The following is a 23,146-nucleotide window of genomic DNA, read 5'->3' on the forward strand; positions in this document are numbered from 1 at the left end:
CACTCCCTCTTCAGAGGCTGCACACACAGCCTGGGAATCTCAGCTCTAAATCTGTGCCTCAAGTGCAACAGAACAACAAGTGCTGCATCCGGGGCTGCTTCTCCACAGGGACTTCAAACTTCAGCAGCAATGTCCAGCTCTTCATGTATCCAACATGGTTAGTTCAGAATTTGAAATAAAATATTCAACTTTCAAAGCTTGTGTGTGTGAGAGCTCCTATGGCACACAGTTAACACCAACTCCAGCAGGAAAAGCCCAAAAATCTGAAATTCCACATGAAAGAGCTGCTCTACTTTCTGCCAGCCCCTGACACACATCCACCTTGCTGTTAGGTCAGTCTGTGCTGCTGGACATTTTTAGCAGGATTGGGGAACAATATCAGGGAAAATTCAATTCCCTGAACCCAGTTCTGGAATTCTTACCCACAATTAGCCAGAAAACAAAACAAAACAAAACAAACAGTGCTTTGCTTAAGCAAAAAGTAAGGAGGAAACTTTGTGTAGACTTGCTTTAATCACTACTATTTCAAAAACCTACACAAATTTTGTGTCAGAGCAGGGGAGCTGCTAAAGGAGCAGCACAAGGGGAGCTGATCACCAGGAGGTGCAAAAAAAATTAAATTTTCTGGAACTGAATGTAAAAAAAATCTTCTTCACCTTGGCTTAGGGACGTCTGTGGACAGAGGAGGAGGGATGGAGGTTTCCCTTCTTCCTAAAAACCTCCCTGAAAATGTTGCTACGCCCTGACTCCTGTGTCCTGGCACCTGCACAGGTTGGGGCTTCACCTTTTGGGAAAATGTCCCAACACCCAGAAAAACTGAGGGAGAGGAAAAGAATCCCAGAACTGGACCAAAGAGACTGAGGAAAAGCAGCATCAACACTGGCTCTGTGTGTGTCTTCTGTATCCCTCAGGTGAATGTTTGCATCCTGTGGCTTGGCAGCAGAAAGCACTTTTATTTTATGCTAAAATGAAGAAATCCTCTTTCTGCTGACAGGGGACCTTGCAGTTAACAGCTTCCACAGGGATGTTGTCACTCCCAGCCCAAGCTGGGCTTTAATGACTGCATTGTGATCTGCTGCTCCTATCAGGAGTGAATTGCTGCAGGTTAATAGCCTGGTTGCACAGCACTCATAAAAATACCTCCAAAAACCAGCACAGGCAAAGCAATCTGTTTGGGGTCCAGAACAGGCAGAAAATCCAGCAGACAAATTGACTGAAAACAAGACATTGGCTCATGCACTAATAAACAAAAAGCATAAAGGTTATTACAACTACTGTTGGCGATTGCTCCCCTGATCACACACAGAGCTGCTTAGTACACAACAGCTTCCCTCTCCCTCCATTTCTACCCAATTTTTCCACCATCCTGCCAGGATTTCTCTCTCAGACCCTGATCTACCTGGAGCAAAGGCAGGGATTCACTGCATGCTCCTCCAACACTTGGGTTCTTTGAGCTGCTTAGTCTTGTACACACTGCTCAAAAGAAATACAAATGTACAACGAGCAAAGCATGGATCACTGGCCTTGTACCAAACCTTCAGACCAAAGAAGTTAAAAGAATGTGATACTGAGTTTTCTAAGCTGCACTTTTTGGCTGTATTTTAATGACACTTGGGAACATTCTCTGTTGGTAGCACTTTGCAGAGCTCCAGGGCAGACATCAGGGTGAGCTGCTGCCTGCTGAGAGCGTGGCTCATTGAGCCTTGCTCTGGAAATCAGCCTTGCTGCCTAACCAGCTGTGAAAATGTGGCTGTCCCACCCTGGAAGTGTCCAAGGCCAGGCTGGACAGGGCTTGGAGCAGCCTGGGACAGTGGAAGGTGTCTCTGTCCACGGCAGGGGGTGGCACTGGATGGGTTTTGAGGTCCCTCCCCACCCAAACCATGCTGTGATTCCATAACTGTGAAAAAGCCACAACACACAGGGGTCTCAGCCTCACTCAGGTCTGGGGGGCAAAGAGCACTTGAACTTGGGAAGAGAATGTGGTTTTAAAATTGACATCATGTTTTCCACGGCATCAAGGCAAAGATCCACCCCCAGAAAGCACCTGCTATCATGCTGTTCAATCCTAATGATTTATAATTCCCCTAATAAGGGATTTGCATAAAAGCCCTGGCTCTTTCAAATGATGTCTTATTTTATGCCTTAAAAGCACAGAGCAGATTTATCTTTTACGAGTACGTCAGACTCTTTACAGCTCCTGCTTCTGCTTGAAAGCCACAGTGACTGCAAATCAACAATATTAAGCCTCCTTTTCCTGCACACAAGTGGGATAAACCTTTAGGCAAATTGCTAAGTGCACTGCTAAACCCCTAAGCTTTCATGGCATTGATTCTCAGAGTCATAGTAATCCCCAAATCTGGTTGAAATGGCAGAAAAGTTCTCATGCTGCATCATTTTCAAAATTAAAACTTCATTGTGAACAAAAATTACAGGCTTTGCTATTCCCATGAATTGTGTTTCAAGGGTTTTGTTCATCTAAAAATATTGGGAAAAGACCAAATATTGTCCAAAGGCTGATGCTGTTGTGAGAAAGAAATAAACAAAACATTCCCCCAAAAGGTATTGAAATCAGGTCATATTCTGTGCTGGTTTGAAAATCCACTCTAAATATTTACACCAAGGTAGGAAAGGCTGGTAGAGGCCTAAAAGCAGCATTGGATGCCCTCAAGGAATAAATTCCCCCAGTTAGTATAAAGAATTCTTGCAACATTTCATTCATTTGTTATGGAGCACTTGCTAATCTGACAGAAGTGAAAGGTTAATTATTATTCTGCTTATAGACAGCAGTGAGTGCTCCTGCAGACATTTCCAGGCAGGCAAGACACTCTTGATTTGGAGAGGTGCTGTGTCCTTGTAGCTCACACAATTCCCTGTGTATATCCACAAATATTAAAATCACAGAACAGAATATTCTGATATTGGAAGCATTTGTTTTCAAACTCTGTTTAAATCCTGTGCTAAAGCCAATGAGAATATCTGTTAACACTGGAAAAACAACTTTTACTGGACCTGATCAAAAAATGACCAGAAGTCCAAGCATTTCTGTACAGTACCTGCGGGTCAGGATTAACAGCAGTGATGTTACTGAGCAGGACAGAGGGAATTCCAGGAAGAAGTGGGCACAGCTGGTTTTGGAAGTGACTGGCCAGTTCATCTTTCCACCAAATAAGATCTGGAAGCCACGTAGAGGTCAGAAATGCAGAAACTGTCTGGTAAAACCTGGATGCTCCCTGGAGATGCTCTGCAGCCTGTAAAGAGCCAGTGGTTAAAAAGCTTTGGTGAAGGTTTCAGAAACTCTGTCTGTACCTTGCACCTGCAGCAGCTCCTCCTCTGTCCATGGCCATCCCAGACTCCAGTTCCACACAGCTGCCCTCAGATTCTCCAAACCAACCCCTGGTGTGGCACCCTGCCCCTCCCAAACCCCCACAGCCTTCAGCCCATGCTCATGCCATCCATCAGCTCACAAACCCTGCTCCAAAGCACATCCCACCACGCTCAGAGGGGAAGGAAAGCCCATAAACAGAACCCTAATCCAGCTCAATACAATGAGACTTAACTGCCAAAGGATCTCTTAGGGATCTAAATGAAAACAGTTGTTAGTGCCCCATCCCTGGAAGTGTTCAATGCCAGGGTGCAGAGAACACTGAGCAATCTGGTCTAGTGGAAGCTGTCCCTGCCCATGGCAGAGGGTTGAAATCAGACGACTTTTAAGGTTCCTTCCAACCCAAACCATTCTGTGATTTTTTTAAGACTGAGGCTAATATTAATACTGATACATTAATATTGACCACTGCACTGCTAAACCACAATTTTCCATCATTTAACCTCCCCTCATTGTTCTTTAGGTTGATTCTTAATTAGCAAGACTTTCAGAGAACAAAACCAGTGACCTCAAGGAGACTTAATCTCATATTAACAGACTCAGCAATTGTGCAGAACATCTTCTCTCCACCAGTCACTCGAGGGAAGTGAAGGTCCTGCTCTGCCCTGGTGAGGCCTCACCTCGGGTCTGGGGCAGTTGTGGGTGCCACATCATCAGAAGGATCTAAAGCTGTTGGAGAGTGTCCAGAGGAGGGACATGGGCACGGGGAAGGCTCTGAGGAGCAGCTGAGGCACTGGGATTGTTCAGCTGGAGAAGGAGACTGAGGGCAGGGCTCAGTGGGGGCTGCAGCTCCTCCCGAGGGGCAGCTCCAGTCTCTGGGACAGGGACAGGAGCAGGGAACGGCTGGAGCTGGGCCAGGGCAGGCTCAGGCTGGAGATCAGGGAAAGGTTCTTCCCCCAGAGGTGCTGGCACTGCCCAGGGAATGGGCACAGCCCCGAGGCTGCCAGGGATGCCCAGGGTGGGGTTGTTTGGTGTCTGTGCAGGGCCAGGGGCTGGACTGGATGATCCCTGTGGGTCCCTCCCCGCTCAGGATATTCCATCATTCTGTGATTACTGCACCTAAAAAGTGAAGCTCAAGGAGGAAAACCCCAAATCAAAGGACAGAGACTGGGAGCTCCTCTGAGCCACAGGAGAATGAAGTGATGGAGGTGCAGAGAGAGGAGCCCCAGAGCTCCACACAGGGCCAGTGGGATAACTGGGAATGCCTGGGAGATTGTTAGAGCAGAGGCTGTACAAATCTAATTCCCATCAGACATGCCTGGAACTGCAGCCTGTCCATCAGCACACAGGGATTACAGGAGCTGAGTGTTCCAGCATTTGTTCTGATAACAAGAAACCAAAACCAGGCAGGGATGCTGAAATCTGCCTCACTTCTAGCAGCTGTTTGGAGGAGGACAGAAATAAAACCACCCTAAACTACCCCCAAAAAAACTGATAAAAATGAGAGGAAACATAGCAGATCCACTGGATATAGGAATAGATGCCATCCCAACTGAATAAGCCAAAAGACTTCTTGATGTGCTAAGAACAGGAGCTTTTGTCTGGAGAAGCCACTATTATTAGTCTAGTTATAACTATTACACCTTGGGAAAGAACTAGAGTGTGATAAATAATAAAAGATACACAGATAACAGTGAAATGGCCAATAAATAAGAAACTGATGGCTCAGAGCCCCCCTTTGGGACTGAAAATGGACTCTGGGCTCTACACATTAATATTAAAATATCATTTGTCATCATGGTTAACATTTACACATACCTGGTCTTTTTTGCATAATCCAAAAAAAGTAACTTAAAGTCTCCCTAAATTCTTATGGCAAACAGATGCAACAAAGGCACCTGGAAACCAAATCATATTTTAAAGGTAAGCCCTGAAAAGTGTCTCTTTGTGCCCACAGGAGACAACTGGAACCAGAACGAGTAAGAGCCCAAACAGGGTTTTGTTTTTCAATTCAGCCACTGAGAACTTGCACATTGACAGGACAGTGAGAGACTGAGGCCTGCAGTGTGAAGAGTAAAGTCCACATTTCTCTCCACAGTAGCTGAAGCTGCCCAAGGGCAGGAACAGGGAGAGATTTGCTGTCATTTTCCTTCTCTCTGCTGGGGCTGACATCCCAACTTTTGTTGGTCCTCCCAGCTCTGATCTCTGCTGGGGGAAGCAGCAGCTCTACAAATGCCTCAGGAAAGAAAGATTGACACAAGTCAGTGCCACCACAAAGGCAGAGCCTCTAATGAGGGAGAGGAAATCTAAGTCCTGCTTGGAAGAGCTGCCCCAACACCTGAAATGTCACTGCTGGGCAACAGAGCTGAGCTCAGAAATTTTTCATGATGAGGGTGGGCAGGCCCTGGCACAGGGTGCCCAGAGCAGCTGTGGCTGCCCCTGGATCCCTGCAAGTGTCCAAGGCCAGGCTGGACGGGGCTTGGAGCAGCCTGGGATAGTGGAAGGTGTCCCTGGCTTCTTGCAGGGATTTGCACTGGATGGCCTTGAATGGCCTCTTCCAATCCAAACCATTCTGTGATTCCATGGTGATTCCATGTGATTTCCAGTCCTACTGGAAAAAGAGCTCAGTTGGTTCCACCAGGTTGTCGTTTAACCCTTCCCAGCTCCACTCAGGGCAGCCTGAGCCCACAATTCCAAAAGTTCATTCAATTCTGTAACCCTGGGGACATATTTTGAGCATCATCAGTGCTCAGTAATTTTGGTGCTTTGGCCAAGCCCTCAGCTGGAATCAGCAGAGAGCAGGTCAGGCTCTGTCCCTCACTTGTTTTGCTCCACAGAGGAAACACCTTGAGTTCAGTTGCCTTGGGCAGGAACCAACACCAAGTCCTTGTCCAGTCCAGCAGAGCCTGGTCTCATCAGCCTCTGCCCGGGGCTGCTCAAGCACCAATGCAGAAGCTGCTCATTGTTTTGGGCTGGATTGTTTTGGTAGTGTTTTAATCATGACATTTGGTGCCAGCATCCATCATTTATCTTCAGGAGCTCTGGAGCTGTCAGACTCCAGGTTTTGTGATACAACATGGGCGACGCAATCTTTGCTGCTCCCAGGCAGCAGCTGCAAGTGGAGAACACTTGCTGCAGCTGAGGAGGGGATGCTGAAGTGTGTTTTAAAAACATGTTCACACATCCTGTTCTATTTAGGCTCCCCACAGTGTGGCCAGCAGGTATAATACAGACAGATGGGGATAAAGTAGGCAAAAATGGAGTAGAAAATCCACTACCAGCTCACTGAAACCACAAAAGCTGCTTTGAGCCACCTGAGAGGAATTCAGCAGCCTCAGGAGAGCCCAGGGCAGCACCTCAAAGGCTCCTCAGCCACAGAACAATTATTCAAGCAAGTGACTCTCAGAAGATCTGGGGGATCTGGCTCTCCACATCCACCTGGCCTCACTTCCCAGCAAGAGTCACCCACATTGCTCAGGTAAAATAGGTATTTACACCAGGCAAGAGTAGCAATACTGCCTAAAAAGGTGTCTCCAAAAAAAGAAAGAAAAAAAAAAGAATATTTTTTTATTTTTCTCCAAAAAAGACAGAGGTGGAAGATATTCCAACCTGTATCAAATCAGCTCTGTGAAAGACAGAACCAACAGAGCAGAGCTCAGAGCTGCAATTTCAGAGCTCTGCTGTGTTCAGGACAGGAGTTCATATCATGTCTTACATCACATGTGCCACCTGCATGTGCAAAATTTCCAGCCTGTGTGCAGGACCTTCCAGTTTTATTGCACAGCTCAGGCTCAAGGACCCACCAAAATGGAGGGTTCAGGCTCAGGTCCTGCTTCCAGACCTCAGCTCCTGGTACTCAAATAAAAATAACTCTTCCTCCTGTGCCAAACTCTTTGCATGGTTAAAATAAAGGAGGAAAAACTGTAATAGGTGCCAAAAGATGTGTCCCCTCCAAATCTAGCCAAATTTGTGCAGTGTGAGGTTCCAGCTAATGAGCAATTGAGAAAAAATGATGCAACAGAGATCTGGTTTCTGGTGTGCACATAATCTAAATGCAGCATAACTGAGGACAGCTTGGGCTGGCAATCAGCTGTAAGCAATCCTTCAGTTCCACAGGCTGGGCTGTTCCCCATCCCCATCTGGGCAGCTCTGACACTGCTCTGTCCTGCCTCGCTGCCATTTCAGCTGCCATTGGCACATCCAGGCCTCAGCACACAGCCTGCCCTGCCTGCACAGCTACCAGGTGTAAATGCTGCTACTCACTGGTGACTCGTGGCTCCAGGGGCAGCTCTGGGCTGAAGGTTCCTCTGGTGCCACCAGGCAGGCGTGCAGGGCCAAGCCTTCCTCTCTCCAGACCTGCTGCAGCCCCACCACCTCAAATGGAGCTTTTGGGCCATCCTTCCTCTTCACAGGAGGCACCTGGAAATTCATTGGAACACAATTCTATTTTTAGATGGACTGAAAAAAAACCTTTATCTTACTCTGTTGCTTTTGAGTAGAGCCCCACAACAACCCAGGGAGCACTCTGCTTTGATTAGTAGATTAGCTGTGGTTTAGCCAGTAGAAAAATCAATAAAGATCAAATTAAATAGGAATAACACATTGCTTTTGATAAGCCATAGGATTTATTTTCTCAATGAGGACTTGCAAGCTCTGACTTCCACCAGTTTGAAGCAGGAATTCACATTATTTCCTGTCAAGGCTGCCCAGAATGTTCCTGTCACAGCAGCACCGTGTGTGCCTTTATCAGTGACAGTGAGATCAACCCAATCTCAGCTCACAAATCCATCCAAAGGGATGATGCCATTCCAAGAGGCTGCTGCAGGCTTCCCTAAGAAGCCCTTCACTAATAGCCCAAACCCCATCAATCCCCATCCTGTGAATCCCCTTTTATTTGGGCTGAGGTGATTTCTTTTTCATGGATTTTTTTTTGTGCACATATGTGTGGGAGGCAAACATTCTATTTTCCAGTTTATAGATCTGATTTAAACCAAAAAGGGTAAAAAGTGACTTCTGCAACCCCAAGACATAAATTATTTTTGTGAATATCAGTTTGGATCCAGGGAGAAGGTTCCAGTAGGACAGACTCTGCCTTGGCTCTTTAGGTTGCTCAAAGTCAGATGAAACATAATCCACTTTAACATGCAGAATACTTTAAAATCTTGATTATAAATCAGAAAAGAGAGAGTAGAGACACTTGAAACAGCCTGGGAAGGCCCTGGGATGCTGCAAAATGTCCAGGGCAGCTGGTGAAAAGGGGCAGAAAATTCTGGGACAGTCAGACACAGGGAATCAGCAAATCCAGGAGAAAGGAAAAGCAGAGGCACCTGATCCAGAACACGCTCTGGATGGAGAGAAAAGCAAGTCTGAGCTACAGGACTGTAATTCCCTCCCAGGGTTCTGGTGGATACAGAAACTCCAAGTCTTGTTCTGCTGGTTTTCCATCACCAGTCTCATCATCAGCTCTATTTACTGCACATAGCCCCAAACCATTTACAGGCAGATAAAGGCCTTTAAAAACTTGTTTTTAACACAGGGCCAAGGCTGGACTTTGAAGCTGCTTCACAGCTCAGCTGGATCACTCAAAACACCAGCACCAAGTCCTCCTGCTTGATTCCCATGGGGAATTCTGCACCATCCAGAGGACCACTGCTCCCACCTGGCAGCATCCATCACATCTCCAATGGAATCAGTAAGGATATGCTGATTTACACAAGCCAGCCAATGGAATTGCATGGATAACCAGATGAGAATTTGGTCTAAAAATGCCTTGACATTTCCAATTCTTTCAGTGAAAGAAATGCAAACTTTTTCATTGCTATCCAACAGCCATTTCAGAGCCTGTGCAGAATAAATTGGTGGATTTTACCCCAGTTTTTCTTGGGCACAAAGTTGATCTGACCCCACACCCAGCAGAGTGACTCAGCCCTGGAAGCTGAGGTACCCTTTCAGGCTCTGAAAGAACTGCTACAAGTCAGAGCTCAGGTTTTTGTGGTTTCTTTAATGGGGATAACACAAGGGAAGAGAGCTCACACTGCAGCTGGTCACAAGCTAACGAGTCTGAATGGAAAATTCAGGATTCAGGGCTGTTCCAGTGGCAATTTTCATTAGCACTGAACTAACACTAAAGAATGTTAGCAATGTTTTAATGCAAGCACGAACATCATTAACAATTAATTGTGTTTAAGTGGAGTTTAAGTGATTTAAAAGCCTGGCTGCTCAGAGTGAAATCTACCTTGACTGCGTGGATCAGTATTGGTATTCCAGAGCCTTTGCCAGGGAACAGAATAAGGCCACTGAGCAGGGTGGGAAGGAAAAATATACATTGGGGAAGAAAAATACACTGTTTTCCCTAGGGAATAAAGGGTAATATGGATGGGAAGGAAAGAGGATGGGGTGATTTCTTTAGAGGAGAAAAACACGTGAACCAAAGGACAATGAAGGCAGCCCCTCACTTGTTCACAGCACTCTTGACTATCAGGAAGGGTCTATTCTTACCCAAAAGTGGTGAAAAACAGGAACCTGTGTCCATTGCCAAGGACAAAACCTAACACCCAGCAGCCACTCTCAACAACTGAAAATCTGGCTCAACAATTTTTCACTTCTTTTTCACTTCACATAAACTACAGGCACAACCCAGCTCCACTGACTCCAGCGAGACTTTTATTTACAGACTCTGAGGTGAATTAGAACATCATTTCCACTTTGTTCAGCCACAGTTTTGTAGCTGTTAGAGGGGGAAAAGGAGATTTCAAGAGTGATTGTGTATTCACTGGAGGTCCAAACACAGCCCTCATCACCTTTTGTGCCAGGTCACTGCACTCACCAGGGACAGCAGCCACGCCACCAGGGCCTGGTAGATGTTGGCTGCTCCCAGCACCTTGTCAAGCAGCTGCCCCTCACACTGATCTGTGGCCACTTGGCCACAGCTTGCCAGCCAAATGGTCATCAGCAGCACCTCCTTCTGCACTCTGTGGGATCCAGGCAATGTGTCAATAGCTGGCAAAAAAGAGGCTTCCTGTCAAGAAAAAAAAAAAAAGATAGTATTAAAATGAAAGTCACTCGGATTACTGGAAGTGTATTCATCATCAGGAATTAATTACATTCATTGCCATCACAGGAGGGGCATTTAACACCCAGAGAGCATTTATCAAAGAGGGAGAATGAGCCATAAAAGCCAGGTTGTTCCATCAGTGACACCTGCCTGAGCACTGCAGGTTTTCTTGGACAGCTGTCACCTGGGTCCTCATTTAGTCACACACTGCCTGGTGAATGGAAGGTTAACACAGTCACAGCTGGAAAAGTGTGATTGAATTTATTCTGTATTCAAGACTCAGTGTTTGGGGTTTTTTTTTTAATCACTGAAAAGCCTTCAAACAAGCCTGATAGTGTGAAAGCTCATTATTTTCTGCTTCACCTAACATCCCTCATTTCAGAGATGATGTCACAGTTAAGGGAACTCACCTCCTTTCTTTACTTCAGCATTGATAGTACTGAATTAGTTATTTAGGTTATTTGGGATGCAAATTCCCTCTCCTTTAAGAGAACTGTTCAAGACACAACTTCAAGCTTGAACTGTGGTACTTACAACTTTTTTTCCTTCCACAGATGCAGCAGCTGTAATTATTGGCTGGCTTGTTCTTCCTATCTATATTCAACTTGCTGCCCCTGACATTTCTTTGGTAAATTAACCAGCAAGTCCCTAAAATCCAAAAGATTCTCCAGTACTGCTCCTCAATAGTTACAATCACAGAATCATGGGAGGGTTTGGCTTGGAAGGAGCCTTAAAACTCATCTTCTTCCACCTCCTCCTACAGGCAGGGACAACTTCCACTGAACCAGGCTGCTCCAAGCCCCATCCAACCTGGCCTCATGTTTTCAGTTGCTCCATGTAGCCCATAATGAGGATTTCTGCCCACACCTCTACACTGAATGAACCTTAATTTGATTTACCTGAATTTACTCTGAAAGCAAAGTAAGCTAAAATCAAATTACAGCCACTTTAATTCTGAATTAAAAGGTCCAAAAAGGTGTTTCATGACTAATCCACTTGACAAGTTAATGTAGCTCGACTGTTGTGCTGGTCCTCAAAACAGACAACTTCTTAAAAATGGTTTAATAAGGAAAAAAATGAAAGCAGCTCTACTGTGTCACCCTGTGTTTTGGTACCAAAAAAACTGCAATTAGTAATAAAGGCAAAAGAGCCATGCAAATATGTGTGATGCTGCAGATTTGTATTAATTAATGTTACTGTAGTCCTGGGGTGCCAACAGAATTCTTCAGGGCTTTGACCCCTCCACTGAAATCCCCTGAGGAAGAGGCCTTGGGATAAACCATGAGGGAAAAGTGACCTTCTCCCACCTCCTGTGTTGGAGAAAGGATTTTTCCTTCCTCCCCAACAAGGGTGAGGGGATCTCCAATTATTCCAAACTTCTTGGCACAGCAGCAGGGGAAGTCTCTGTGGGTTTTCTGACCAGAATCAGGTAAGTTTGCTTATTAAAGTTCTTTCTGACTGAAGTTTTGGTGAAGGTTGGACCTTCCCTCTCCTCCCTCTGCCATCCTCCTCACCTCAGTAAGAATCTAAGTGTAGAACTTAAATAACTTCTGAAATGTTGAGACTGATGAACAAAAAATGAGCTAATCCAGTTTAATTCTGGGCAAGAATAGCTGAAGAAAGATACAACTGCTGCTTTCTGGGTACAGCTTCCCACAGCACTGCCCAGTTTACCCCAGTCTGCAGAGGAGAGTTCAATCTGCCCCTGTTACACTGGCTTTTATTTGTGACAATATTAGGTTATTAAGAAACCTAAAGTTACTCAAATGCTGGACTATTTTTGGTTGCTCTGGTTGGAATTGTGCTGTCACTCAGAGATAGGCTTGCAGCTGACTGCAGTCAAGTGCCAACAATTACCAAAGAGTAAATAAGATAAAAATTTCCTCTTCCCAAATTCTTGTTATTTTATTTTGCAATTACAGTTTATGCCATTACAAGTTCCAGCCCCTCAGCTCAGTTTCAAAACCACCCTCCATCCCCATCTCTGGCCTTTTTTCCCCCACTCTCACAGGACTACAATGCAAGGAGGAGCAGCAGCCACACTGAGCAGCCAAGGAGTGACCCCTGCCCAAATCCACACCACAGGGAAATGAGGAATAAAAAAGGAATTGCAAGGTAATTCTGGGGCAGCCACACAACCCAGCCTGCAGTGACAGTGGTGCTGAACCTCCACAGAGGCACAGTGACCCCAGGCTGAGGGAGGGAGGGTGAAGTGGGATATTGGGAAGGGGTTGTTCCCTGGCACAGAGAAGCTGTGGCTGCCCCTGGATCCCTGGAAGTGTCCAAGGCCAGGCTGGACAGGACTTGGAGCAGCCTGGGATGGTGGAAGGTGTCCCTGACCAGGGCAGGAGGTGGCACTGGATGGGCTTTAAGGTCTCTTCCAGCTCAAACCATTCTGTGATTCCATTATAATCCCAAAGGATGATTCAAAACTATTATTAATTAAAAACTATTATTCATTAAAAACTCATTTTTAAAAGTGGCAGTTTACATCCATAATATTATTACTATTATAATTTTAAACCAGAGCTGTTTATGATGACAGCAAGCCAAGGCCTGGTGGGCACAAGATTGCCAGCCAAGATTAACATAGTTTTATTTCTAATAAAATAGCTCTGAGTGGTTAAATGATGCTTTTGTTGATGCTTTTTAAAATAGTTAGCATTACTCTTCCTACAGATCCAGGTTAGATTGGACAAAGAGCTTCAAAGACTGAGAAACATTCATGTCAAAGCTGTGAGAGGCTGGAATGGCCAAGGAGAAGTTTAGGAGCCAAACTTCACCAAGATTTCCCAGCAGAATCAACTCATCCAGTCTCAGGAGTCACACCAGTGGCAGGATAGGCAAGGGAAAAAACAATTTTTTATTTTAATAGATACAATCTCCCCTTTTCAGGTAAATAAAACTTCAATATTTCCCTCCCAGCACTTTTTCCAACACTAACATGGAAGCAAGGCAGCACATTCCATCCAAATACCCTCCCTACTCCACTGGACAGAGTCTGCAGCAGCAAAAGCTCCATCCAAAAATCCCTGCATGGAAAGGAGGTTAAACTCACACAATCTCCACCTCAGAGGGGTGAGTGAGGGGAAAGGGGAGGAATAGGAAGACTGTCACTCTCATTGGCTGGAGGTTTAATCAAAATAATTGTTTTCAGCCCCATCTAAATTTATCCTCCTATGTCATCTGCACCCTAGCTTGGATCCCAGATTTAAGAGGCAATCCCTGATGAATGGCAAATTACTGACTGCAGAACTCTTTTTGCCAAACGATGCATCTGCCGTGGGTTTGTAAATGTGAGCTGATTTCTAAGTGCTGGAGCAGCTCGAGCTAATTTCTCTAATGAACCTTCCCCTCTCATTCCACAGCTGCTCTGGTATTCCATGTTCCTGCTCTGCCGTGCACAGAGCTCGTGGTACAAGGCATAACCATGATGATTGTGTGGTTTTATCCCTGTTTTCCACAAAGTCATGTGGGAAATGTAGGATTTTTAGGGCACATTTAACAATTCTGGCCATCTAGGGCAAAGCAGATTATCACTATTCCACGGCTTCTAAAAATTCTTGCTTTAGATGAAGACATATTGGAAATGTCAAGTGTTTGTTCATTTTCATTCTGTGGGGAAGGAAAAATGATGACAATGCCATCTGGTAAATGATTTGAAACTCCACATTAAAGCATGGAATAAACCCTGAAACCATTCAAAAAACTGCTTTATCACTGCAAAGTGGGAGCAACGGGTGAGAATGACGAAAGGAGGAACTGCAGTTCCTGCTTGCAACTGGCAGAACACTCTGGAATTAGGAAGTTGACTTTTCCTGACAAGAAGGAGAGTGCAGTGGATGTTTAATGGTCTGAATGGTCTCTCTGTAAATGCATTTCTGTACCAGAGTCATTCTGTGGCATCACTGCCCTTCTGAGCATCACGCTGAGGTTATGGATCTAAAAAACATGATGGGGGCAAGATGGCATTGAAATTTCTCATGTGGATGAGCCTCAGATTGCTCAAATGGAGGAATTATGATGCTCCAAAGCAGATAACTCTGCCAAGGGAGATTGCAGGGACTCAGGGAGCTGTGTAATGGAGCATTATTTGCTCTGATCTCCATAGTTTTCAATTCACTCAGGGCACTCCAGATCATGAGAGTTTAAGTTAAAAATATAATAATAAAGAAAATGTCTTTGCTGAATATTTTCTTGCTCTGGACAATTATTCTTAGTCTTGCTATGAAGAATAAAACCTCTTAACTGCACTAAGGGAATTCTCAGCTGCTTCACTGGAGTTAATGGCTCATCTATCAAAGATGTGGATAAACCTTCTTCCATGGCAGGCAAGGATCTGGTCCATAGGATTTGTTAGCAGAGAGATGCTGTGGATCTCACAGGATCAAAATATTTTTGGTTCAAATTCAACAAATTTTAAAAAAAATTCAAATAACTGGTAACAAGCAGGTTTTTTTCCTGCATACAATGTCTTCTTTATTTTTTAGAAGTGAGAAAATTTTCTGAAAAATGCTCAGCTCAGGTAAACACTGACCTGAGAAATGCATTAAAATTTAAACCAAAGTAATACTGAGTTTTATTTGAGTTTGTTTGCTTTCTGAGACATAATCATTAAAAATGAGAAGTGCCTTTTCCATGATTGGTGTTTACACTCCAGTAACACTTGGAGAGGCTCAGAAGGATTCCCAGCCTCATTGTGCTGGTGTTCTGAGCACATGTAACAAAAAGTTCCTCCTCTAATGAGTTTGTACTCCTGGTTAATGAGAAGCAGCTGAAATGAGTAAAGGAAGTTTAATTACTTACACATTTCATGTGAGCACAAGACTGGGAATCGGGAACTTGTGCCTCAGTCCTGGCTCTGGAATGGAGTATTTCTCTGTGGAACTGTAAAGTGAGGATAATATTTCCTTATCTTGGTCCCTGTCTACTTGGATTAATTCTCAAGACTCTGTAAAGTGCTCTGAAGAGGAAGAGTGTAAGATCATCAACAAACTTTCAAAATTAACCTCTGTTCCTTCTCCTGCTCCTGGAAGTGTTGTGGCCTCTCAGCCCCCTCAGTGTGATTGTATCTGCATCTTCCACAACTTGCTCTTCAAAAGATTCCAGCCTCAGACATAAAATGTGTCAGGACTTCCAGACCCTCCAAAGGGAAGGGAATTGCATGTGGTCACTTGGAAATGCTGGGACAGATTATGGAATTGGTCCTCAGCCATGTGAAATTTAGGCTGGTATTTGGCACATGCTCCAAGCTGGGTTTAAATCCTACAGAAATGGCTCTACTTGGATACTCCAGGAGATTCCCAGGGGGTTGGAAGGACACCATCTTTAAGGTCCCTTCCAACAAAAACCATTTGGGATTGGTTCTGTGATTCACCATATATATATCAGCTTGGGGAAAGACTTGTTTTTTCTTCCCATCTATTTATCTTTTTCATGTATTTCTTCTGATACTCTACGGAAATCCCCAAAGAAATTAAGGAAAATAAAGGGTCTGGGGGAGGAAACTCTGCTCAGTTGCTTTATCATGAAGTTTTAGCAGAGCTAAAGTGCTTGTTTTACAGGCTGTCAGCTTCCAGTTAAAATGGATTGTATCCAGTTTGTCCCAAGCTCTGTGCTCTTCCCTCCAGCTATAAAACACTCTCCAGACAACCCTTCAGACCAGTGAATTTGGGGCTTTGTGAACCTGAGAACTGCTAAGTGCTTACAGTGTTCCCTGAAGCTGCTGGGAACTCCAGGTGCTTGGCACAGGGCTGGGTAGAGCTCTATGTTTGCAAAATAAAAATAACTGCACGATTCTTCCACTCCATAATCTCAGATAAAGCCCTGAATTCCATTCCCTGCCACTGAGAATAATGCCCCATAATGAGTATTTGTGGAATAATGTGTTTACAAGTTGTGACCAAGCTTATCCCCCTGTGTGCTGAGATTTGGAACATGAGCCCAGACTAAGTCCATGTTGAACAAGAAGGCATGAGAAAAACCAGGAGCACAGTTTAAATCCTGCAGTTCCTTTAACAGACAAGCCTGTACATCCCCTTGGAAAAACAGAGGGACAGGTTCAGCTTCCTTTCATCTACAAATAGCATCAGTGATCACAGCCTTGAGGTAAGGCCAGGAGTTGGGAATTCTATTTTGATTCCAAGAGAAAGAATCACGGCAGAAAGTGTTTGTTTCTCTGTGTAATTAAACGTGACTGGCACTTGTTCAGAGCCACTGCAAAGCCAGGGCAGCTCTTCCTGCTGCCAGCACAGGGCCTGGCACGGAGCTGCACCTGAGGAGACAAAAAGCCCAGAGATGGTTTTGTGCCCTCCTGCCCTCACTGAGATGAGAAATAGAATTTGGCTCACAGACATTTTACATTATTGTCTTCAAGTTTAATGTGAACATCCTGCTAATGTGAATGGAGGAGTATTCAGGACCTCTACTGGCAGCAAGTTCATGTGTGGAATCCTGGAAACTCTGCTCCTTTTCCTTGTATTAACCTTTCCCTTAAGCAACAGCAACAAATGTTCCCATCTGTCAAACTCAGGCAGGAGTGTATTGAAGAATAAGCCTAAACTCATTTTAATCACTTCCAAGATATGGCGAGGAATATAAAGGATTAAATATCTCACATTATCCTGGGGCCTTTTCAAACTGCAGTCAGGGAAAGAGCACTGCAAGATCTCATTGCTTTGTAAAGCCCTGGTTCTTCAGTTCCTTCCACAGCTGGAAAAAGCACAAATGTGGGAGCCCCTGGGAGCCATCAGAGTGGCTCTCCAGGTTTACATGGAAGGGTCTCCAGGGTTTTTTGGTGATCCTGTTGGATTCAGCACAGGTGAATTTCCTGGTTCTGAGCATTTCTACAGCAATTTGGCTGGAAAACCTCTTAAAGCAGCCAAAAGTTATGAAAGCAGCTTTCCTGTGTGGCTCTTGGGCCTGCTCTGGTGGTGTGAGCAGAACTGGGGAGAGGAGCCTTGAGGAAGGGAAGCACAGGCTGCCCTAAGAGTGCCTGTATGGATGCTAACTGTGAAGCAGGAGCACGGTGCCTGTGGAAATTGCTGGCCGCAGAGCTTTCTCAGTCTCACCTGAGAAAGTGGCCTGGGAAGTCATAAGGAGGAATTAAAACCATCCTCAGAGATAGAAGACAGCCTTGCAGGTGCTGTTGGTCTGTTCCTTGTATTCTTGCAAGAGAAGGTGGAGGGGTGGTGAACCCCACTGACCAATGATGGTGATGTGTTAGTTCACTAACCAATAAGAGTTTTACTTTTCTGTACTTTCATGTATCGGTCTATAAAAAAGACCTGAGGTAATAAACCTTAAGAGAAAAAGAGAAAGAGAGAAAGAACTCTCCTGTTCAACTCACAAGAGAGTCTGTGTCGTTCTTCTCGCTGTTCCCAGTAGAGAGACATGCCTGGGCACTTCCATAACATTCCTGACTCTGGGAACATGGAGAGCAAACTCCTCCTGTGTGGAGGGAGGTGTTTACAACACAGACAGATAAGGCCTGCACTCTGCTTGTCTATCCAGGCAAATCCTTAGGTCAGATCTGTGCCATCCTGAGCCTCAGCTCCTGGGATTTGTTCCCACAGCCAGGAAGCAGCTACTCCACCAAAGTGCTGTGCCAGCAAATCCCCCCGTTTGCTTTCCCTGGCACCATGTGGGAGATGAAGAGGAGGCCAGAAACACAGGCCCTGTGCCAGCCACCCATGCTAGGAAAACATTTCCTTGGGATCCTCCATCTATTCCAAATGCTGTGTGCTGGGCTGGTGGCACAAACAGGAATCTTGGCCTTCTGTCTCTGTGTGCTAAGTTTAACTCCATCTCTAATTGCCTTAGTTTATTTTTAAGCCTTTCTTGAGTCGAGGCAGAGGGTTCATTAAGTACAAGAGATTTTAATCTTGTTTCAGGAACTCATTAAATGCCTGGCAGGGAAAAAAAAAAAAAGGAGGAATTCAGGGGCCATCTGGTGGCTGTTGGGCACAGCACTGCTGGCCACAACCTTGGCATCAGCCCAACAGGGAGAGCCCCTGGAGCCAAGGAAAACCCAAACTCAGCTCTGGTGTCCGAAAAAAATTAGTGTAGGAAATTGTAAACTGGTGATTTTTACAATTAATGGGTTTTTTTAAAGCTATATTAAAATAATAGTAAAGGCTAAATGCTGTTATAAGTACATTCACACAGATGCAGTTGCTTTGGTCTGGAGTCAATGAAAACATTTGATCACAGGTGATTTATACTACCAGGATCACCTTTAGAGTAATACAGATAATAGAAAAATTCAACTCCTGTGCCCCAAAATCGTTATAATCATAAAAAGATTTTATAGGTTTCCTCAGCTTCTCCAAATAGATGTACTGCACCACATTTTGGGGGATAAATTGGCATTTCTGTGAGGAAGTGGCACAAAAACTATTCCTTCATAAGTGGTTAATCAGGCCTTTGTCCATTCTTTAAGTGGAGACATTAACTGGACTTTATTATAGTCCTTTTCCTTTATTCATTTTCCACCCAGCAATAAAAGTGGTGTATTTTTGAATAGTGCTGAGGCCATCACCTCAGTGCAGCCATGTGAGCAGCTCCAGTGGAGCTGAGGAGGAGCCCAGGTCCAGCAGGTGAGGAGCTGGGTTGGGATCCCAGGATCCACAATGTCCTTGAACAACCCAGAGATGGAAGGAAAGGGCAATTTCCAATGTTGATGTCAGCAGCATTGCCTTAAAAAGATCAAAACACCCATGGAACAGCAATGGCAATCACAGGCACCTATTTAAGGAAGACAGGTAAAGAATCAAAAGAATTTCACTGACAATTTGCAGATCAAGGCACCTCCTACTTAAAAATAACTTCTGGGGCCAGTAACTGAACTAAAAATACTTGTACAAGTTTTGGAAATCAATCCCTGCTTTCAGGCAGACCGTGCTGATGCAGGGCAACTGTCCCAGCAGCAGAATGTACAGCACTTCAGCATCATTCTGGATGGTAAATATGGATTTTGTCGGGGATTTTCCCCTGAAGAAATATCAAATCAAAGAGAGAACAAGGCCATCAAAGGGCGAGGAAGGATTTGACCATAATATATTGGTAATTTTGTGGCAATGCAAATAGAACATCTTGTGGTTGAGCATTCTCCCTGACACCAGGGAGCTGAATCAACAGCACATTAACATAAAGAACCTGCTGATTTTGACAAAAAGGTGATGGAGCCTGTGTTTACAAGATGGAAAAGGAAAGTACCCACATCATCTGTTTGTTAAGGTAGAATGACTCTGTTGTGCCTGGATGTTTTTGTTTTGTAAGGCAGCTGTAAGGCTAAGCTGCAATGAGATGAGGATCATGGTAACATAATTACTCATACAAGGTTAGCCCAAGTGATTGTGAATGCCAAGAAAAATGAGATGTCTCAGTATGAATCAACACATTCATTTCCCAGCCACTCTGGCTGTGTAAGGGAGATAAAACTGTGTTTATAAGGGGCTGCTTACAAGGTGGCTCCTAATAGCTCTCCAACAGCATTATCTTGTTCTGCCATATCATGATAAAGCAATAAGTGGAGAATCAAGCTGAAGCCCTGCTGAAAACACCTACTTCGTCCTAATAATAAAAGAGATGAGTACAAGCTAAATTCCAGTTGCTCTGTGGTAAATGAATTCCAGGGCTGGATGTGCCATGCAGGGGTTTGGCTGCAGTGTTCAAGGCCAGGTCTGACACAAGCTCAGATTTTCACTCCAGATGGGGCTGCTGGGAAAGGAGCTCTGTGAAGCTGCTCTTTCAGCAGAGACATTTCCCTTGGTCCTGGACAAGCTGCAGAGCAGCTCTACCTCTGCCTGGCCTCACCTCCCTCACCTGCACTGACTGCTGTGGCTCTGTGGCTCCAGCTCAGCCCTGTTCCATCACTCCAGGCCCCCTGGATGATCACTGGGCTGCCCCTGGATCCTGTCCCTGCTTTGGCTTTCTGCCCTTCATGCTGGACCTTCCTCATTCCCACACATTGGCCAACCTGCCACCCTCAGTGGAGCTGCTCTGCTGCTCCTCTGGGACCATGGCACTGCCCTCCCTGCTGGCAAGGACTGCCCTGCCTTGTACCTGCAGGTCCTGCTTTGTGTCCCCCAGAGGCTTCCCACTGCCAGAGGGCAGGGTTAGATGGGATACTGGGGAGAAATTGTTCTCTGTGAGGGTGCGAGGGCCTGGGCACAGGCTGCCTCTGGATCCCTGGAAGTGTCCAAGGCCAGGTTGGGAGAGTGGAAGATGTCCCTGCCCATGGCAGGGGGTGGGACAGGATGGGATTTAAGGTTCCTTCCCAGTCTGGGATGCTGTGATATCCTCAGAATAACCTGCTTGTGCTGCTCCTCAGCTCTGAGTCTGGCAAAAGTTACCTCCATTATCTGGATCCCACCTAATGGGAGTGGGACAGGAAAACAACACCAGCACTGAGTTACTTATCATAATAAGCAAGATGAATGAAGTGACAGATCAAACCCATTTCATTTTACATCCTCCATTTAACTGCTTTACATCCTGTGAGCATTCCTTCTGTCTCCCTCATCAATAACCCCGCTCAAATAATGAAACAAACCCTCTGCTGTTCCTCTAAACTACTAATTCATCCTGACCCTACAGCAAGGATCCCACCACCACTCTGCTGGCTTTCACAGAACCCTAGGTGCTTCATCAGTTCTGAACCAGATCCAAAGGTTAAAATGTGGTTGGGGGCCCAATTTCAAAAGAAATCAACTCATGCCAGACTTAAATTTCACCAAAAGTTTGGGTGGTGCAGAGAAGGAAAATAAAAACAAACAAAACTAAAACCAAAACATAGCATTAAAAAAAAAAAAATCAGGTATTTCCCTGCATTATTTTTAAAACTAAGAGGTGAGCCAAATTGCCCAAGTATTCAGACATCTACAGACATGGACCTGACAGGCAGAATTCTTAGCAAGAACCCATGGATTTCCCAGGAAATTGGCACCTGCATGTCTTGAAAATCCACTGGATCTCAGCCCCTTCTTCAGCAGCTGAAGTGCCCCTGGAAGTGAATTCTCAGTCTCTCAAGTTACCTCTCCCCAACCCTGACTCTCAGAGTGAAGCTGAGGACAGAGTTTGACTGAACTGGGTTAAGAGAAAGGAGACAGCACATTAAATCTGCTTTTACATTTTAGACAAGAACTCTAATGTAACCCTAATGCAGCTTTTTAAATTTCCTTTGCCAATCTTTCCCAGCACCTCAGCTACAGTAATTGCAGACTTTCTAAACTTTCCCTCTGATTATTATTCAATTCAATTATTTATGTACATTATAAATGGTCAGAGGAATTCTGGAAACTGTGACAAGTGTTCCAGATCTGAACATCTATCACTGCCAAAACAAAGGGTTTAGAAAACAAATTTGCAAGTGTGCTACTCTGTCAAACACTGGGGCTTATCCTTTGAATGTGTGTTTATATATAGATATTAGATATTTTCAATGAGACATAGCTGCCAAATTACAGGGGCTTTTAGTTTTAAATGTCAAAACAGTCAAGTTTTTCTGTCTGTGTTCATAAAAAAAGAAAGAAAAGAAAACCCTGTTCAAACTCAAAGAAAAAAATGCTGCTATCAAAGCGAGTTTCAAGTAATGTTATAAAGGACTGTTGTATTTGATAGATGATGTTGATACATTTTTTTAGTCTTAATTTTAATAATTAATATTTCTGAATAAGAACTGAGAGCAGAGTTGCCCAGACAACATGGTTATTATGGGTTGTGATGATTTGCTTTTACCATCAGTGCCTGGCGAGGTTGGGCAGGTTCCCCCGGAGCAGGTTGGCACTTTGTTTGGATCATGGAATGGTTTGGGTGGGAAGGACCATAAAGATCATCTCATTCCACCCCCTGCCATGGGCAGGGACACCTCCCACTGTCCCAGGCTGCTCCAGCCTGGCCTTGGCCACTTCCAGGGATCCAGGGGCAGCCACAGCTTCTCTGGGCACCCTGTGCCAGGGCCTGCCCACCCTCCCAGGGAACAATTTGTCCCCAAAATCCCACCTTAGCCCTGCCCTCTGCCAGGTTAAAGCCTGCTGTCCCTTGTCCTGTCAGTGTGTAACAAGCCCCTGTTTCTGGGCACTGAGACCTGTTTGCACAGCAGCAGGAGCCTGGGCTGGTGAGAAATGCTCCTGTCCCTGCTGCCACGACTGGAACATCATCCCATCCCTTAGGGGAATAATTACAACTCCAGTTCCAGCACAGATCCACCCTGAGCTCTGCTCCAGACCAAGCCCATCCTCATTTTATTGGCATCAGCACAGCAAATATGGGAAATGACCAAACACAGAGTAATTCTGTATTGCCTGGTGCATTGTCAGGAAGGAGAGAGCAAGGCCCACGTGGATTTCTGAGGAGCAAGTGAGTGTCTGCATCTTAATAAGAGCTAACTGGAATTGGGTGGCACCTGCCAGCAGCCAGGGAGGAGCAAATCCAGAGGATCCACAACCTTTACACTCCAAATCAGAGCTCTGGGCACTGTGCTGTCCTTGTCAAAGCTGACTGGCAGAGGGAAACTCATCTGGGAGCTTTTTAGTCCTTTACTCCTCCTCAATGACAAATCCAGTGCTAAATAAAATGAGCTTTCAAATCTCCACAACCACAGCAATCAATTTACAAAACAAACCCAAATGGTCCAGCCCCAAATCTGGGACTGTGAAGTCTTTCAACTTTTGTACTGACAAAAGAGCTTTATTACTAGCATTAGCCCAAATAAATCATTATGGTGGATTCATGATGATTCTGCAGTTTCTCACCTCCTCTGACCTCCT

General features: G+C 45.0%; 1 protein-coding gene and 1 long non-coding RNA gene across 16 annotated transcripts in view; one reads left to right on the plus strand and one right to left on the minus strand.

Annotated features, from left to right (window-relative positions):
* The window catches only part of DNAAF8 (dynein axonemal assembly factor 8), an 88,231-nt gene that overhangs the window by 49,896 nt on the left and 15,189 nt on the right, over positions 1-23,146 (minus strand). For all 15 annotated transcript variants that reach the window (XR_015277316.1, XR_015277314.1, XR_015277317.1 and 12 more), the window contains exons 11-13: positions 10,149-10,340; positions 7,586-7,741; positions 3,054-3,248 (exon numbers count right to left, since the gene is read on the minus strand). Coding sequence is in view for 10 of the 15 variants with exons in the window: in XM_086854238.1 (XP_086710364.1) it covers positions 3,054-3,248; positions 7,586-7,741; positions 10,149-10,340 (543 nt within the window). In the remaining 5 variants the exon portion in view is untranslated. The remainder of the gene's footprint in view (positions 1-3,053; positions 3,249-7,585; positions 7,742-10,148; positions 10,341-23,146) is intronic.
* Positions 13,567-14,980, plus strand: LOC111935872 (uncharacterized). The gene is made up of 2 exons (XR_002867890.2): positions 13,567-13,662; positions 13,745-14,980. It is a non-coding gene; the product is annotated as an uncharacterized LOC111935872 (long non-coding RNA).

This window comes from Cyanistes caeruleus, chromosome 17 (assembly GCF_971803275.1).
Source record: "Cyanistes caeruleus chromosome 17, bCyaCae1.hap1.1, whole genome shotgun sequence".
In the NCBI taxonomy this organism is placed as follows: domain Eukaryota; kingdom Metazoa; phylum Chordata; class Aves; order Passeriformes; family Paridae; genus Cyanistes; species Cyanistes caeruleus.